Below are 3,510 nucleotides of genomic sequence, written 5' to 3' on the forward strand. Positions count from 1 at the left end.
AACAAATGCCAGCAGAGTGTGTGTGTAGGAGTCTCCCTTTTAAATACTCAGTTGACCTAGTAAAGTCTTTGGTACTTGGCTGATTATTTCTGATCATTCCCTGCACCCTTTAATCTCTTCATGGGATTTTGCTGAGCTTCTTGTGCCTTTATGGGAATGGGAACTTAGATTCAGTCCTATGCCTGAACTGAGTGGGAACTTACAGAATTTCTATCTGCAGCTTCAACTAGAGAGAGTTTCATAACTTTTTCACTATCAGGCTCAAAACAGTGGTGACAGCAAGCTCATGGAGCCACTCATCTTTCAAAAAGGTTTTGTACTCTAGTTCTTACTGCTTCTTTCTTGTGTGTTGCTTTGATGCCATTTTCTATTACCACAGTTGATACAAGCTTGGGTGAATGCCAGTGCTCTCCTATGAGGCAGAGCCCCAACAAATTCCTTGGTATTGACTGTAGAAACCATGAGAAGTTAAAAATGTTCATGTAATATACCTGATGTCATGAATCATGAAAACATGTGACATCTGGATGGAGATGTAGAAAGGATCTAGCCCCTCTCTTGCACAAAGAAAATCCAAGATACAGAGAAAGAAATCAGATATTTGGCCACACATTTGCAGACTTGAGGCAGAATCCAATCTATCTCAACTCCTCCTTTTAGAGCCAAAGATATTGTGTTTAATCTCAATAAAATTCCATGTCATTAAGAAGTTGCCAGACATATACATTCATGGATATCCTGAACATCATCAATGAATTTAACCTTTGGGCCTTTCTATGTACTACTTTCTCTCCTTGAAACATATTGCTCAATCTGCCACATGTAAAATTCCTACTTGGTATTTGAAAAACAGGCAAAAACAAGGACCTCTCAGGTGCAACAGTTTCTTGCAATGTGTATGTGTGCTCAGTCTTGTTTGACTCTTTGCGACTCTATGGACTGCAGCCTGCCAGGTTCCTCTGTACATGGAATTTTCCAGGTAAGAAAACTGGAGTGGTTTTCACTTCCTACTCCAAGGGTTGTTCCTGACCCAGGGATCAACCCTGTGTCTCTTGCGTCTCCTGCATTGGCAGGCCGATTCTTTACCACTGCGCCAACTGGGAAGCCCTTCTTGTAATATACGCACTTCTATAAGTTCTTTCCTGATCAATTGGAAATAACTTGCAAAACACTCAGCTTTTAAACAAGTTTTCTTTTAGAGAACTTTCACTTTTCTCCTTTCTTTGTCATTATTTGCATATATTATTCACCAGGGAGAACAACTCCCAAGTCAATTCACCCTTTAATCTTCAGCAGTATCAAGCACACTGCTTTGTGTAAGAAATATATCCATAAGTGTATGCTAAAAAAGTAATGGAAGGGCAAATGACCTTGCAAAATTCACAGACCCATAAGTGGAAATTGGAGAGTGTTAGGTAGTCTTCACCTGCTATCTTATCTGATTCTTTTCTCTGTGTCTCCATAACAACTGGTGAAGATTATGGGAAGGGACAATGACAGCTACCATCAGGCATTCATCTTGGTGGGCTTTTCTGACCGGCCTCAACTGGAAATAATTCTCTTTGCTTTTATCTTGATCTTCTACATCCTGACTCTAGTAGGCAACACAGCCATCATTCTCTTGTCTATCGTGGACTCCAGGCTCCACACACCCATGTACTTCTTTCTTGGGAACCTATCTTTCTTGGACCTCTGCTTTACAACGAGCATTGTTCCCCAGCTGCTATGGAACCTTTGGGGTCCAGAGAAGACTATCACATACCATGGCTGTGTGGCCCAACTCTATATCTATATGGTGTTGGGCTCAACTGAGTGTGTTCTCCTAGCTGTCATGTCCTACGACCGCTACATGGCTGTCTGCCGGCCACTGCACTACACTGTGGGCATGCACTCACATCTCTGCCTGCAACTGGTGGCTGTGGCCTGGTGCTGTGGCTTTCTAAACTCCTTTGTTATGTGTCCCCAGACGATGCATCTGTCCCGATGTGGGCGTCGCAAGGTGGACCACTTTCTGTGTGAGATGCCTGCTCTTATTGCCATGTCCTGTGAAGACACAATGCTGGTGGAAGCACTTGCCTTTGTCCTGGGGGTTGCTCTTCTCCTGGTGCCCCTTTCTCTGATCCTCATCTCCTATGGCATGATCACTGCTGCTGTGCTGAGGATCAAGTCAGCAGCAGGGCGCAAGAAGGCTTTCAACACCTGCTCATCTCACCTAACAGTGGTCATTCTCTTCTATGGAACCATCATTTACATGTACCTGCAGCCAGCCAACAGCTACTCCCAAGATCAGGGCAAGTTCCTCACTCTCTTCTATACCATTGTCACTCCCAGTGTCAACCCCCTCATCTATACTTTAAGGAACAAAGATGTGAAAGGGGCAATGAGGAAACTCTTGGGGTGGGAGAAAGAGAATAAGGAAACCTAAGAGAAATGTTGGAATAATACTTCGGTGTTCTGCTGTCTTATGTGTATCTTAACTGTGTGGAAAACTAATATGTAAAGCGTGAAGGGAACATGGATAGGCACAATGGGCTTTTGAGTTTGACCCCATTCTTTACTCTCTGGATGTGAAGTGTCTTTCTTCTGTTTAAAGGTGTCTACTTTAGAAGATCTTTAGTGCATTTGCATTTTATCCATCTTTGGGCTTTATTTAGAACTGCAGGGGATATGTGGAATGAATTCAGATCACACAGTCTGCAGACAACGTCATGAGATGTCAAATAAAAATGAGACAACATGAATGGCTTCCTCTTGAAGCTCCTTTATTTATGATGACAGTGTTTTTTCAGAGAGGGTTGAGTCAGCATCAGTAAAATCATAGTGTGCTGTCCTAGATATATCTTAGCTCTCTACGACTAAGGAGTGTTCTTTGATTTGCTTTTTGAAAAGGAAGGAAGATTTTTTTTTTTTTTTGTCATTTGTACCTTTTCCTTGACCTTATCTCATAGCCAAAGCATTTACAAGATAGTTGAGTAGATTTAGGCATTTAAGACTTTGTAGAGAATAGAGCAAGTGGAAAATATTAGAATGAAACACTCTGGAATCTTTAGCAGGCTACTTTAAACAGGTGCAAATATTTTTCTTTTTAAAAAGCTGTTTTATAGACAGATCGATTATTACCACCTCAAAAAAATTTTTTGGCAGCCAAAGTTATTGGGCCTGGAAGTTACTAAGAGCAGTATTACCAGAACTTCATTTTCTATCAGATTTGTAAAATACAGATTTCCAAGAACTCATTAGATTTCTTGTAGTTGAAACAAGTGTGGGGTCTAGGCATTTCTATTATTAAAAAGGTCTCTAGATGTTACTAGATGACAGTCAAATTTGGAAATCATTGTTATTTAGAAATACTCTAAATCCAACTTCTTACATCAACCAGAAATCCTCCTAGAGCATTTTGAATGTTTGGCCACCTTCACTGGGCATGAATGATGCTACAAAGCAGATACAGGAGATGATATCATCCATATCTGTGCTTGGTACTGGTTTATCCTCTTACCACTTATATCT

The 3,510-nt window shown here is 41.1% G+C and overlaps 1 protein-coding gene across 1 annotated transcript; it reads left to right on the top strand.

Annotated features, from left to right (window-relative positions):
- Window positions 1-1,351: 1,351 nt before the first annotated feature.
- On the top strand, window positions 1,352-2,425 carry LOC133252006 (putative olfactory receptor 2W6). Its single transcript, XM_061424761.1, has one exon. The coding sequence runs from the start codon at window positions 1,481-1,483 to the stop codon at window positions 2,423-2,425; it is 945 nt and encodes a 314-aa protein (XP_061280745.1). The 5' UTR covers window positions 1,352-1,480.
- The last annotated feature ends 1,085 nt before the right edge of the window (window positions 2,426-3,510 follow it).

This window comes from Bos javanicus, chromosome 7, assembly GCF_032452875.1.
Source record: "Bos javanicus breed banteng chromosome 7, ARS-OSU_banteng_1.0, whole genome shotgun sequence".
NCBI classification, from domain to species: Eukaryota; Metazoa; Chordata; class Mammalia; order Artiodactyla; family Bovidae; genus Bos; species Bos javanicus.

What these genes read in the sequence shown, in the direction of transcription:
- LOC133252006 (XM_061424761.1), top strand. Translation starts at nt 1,481, where the DNA reads ATGGGAAGGGACAATGACAGCTACCATCAGGCATTCATCTTGGTGGGC.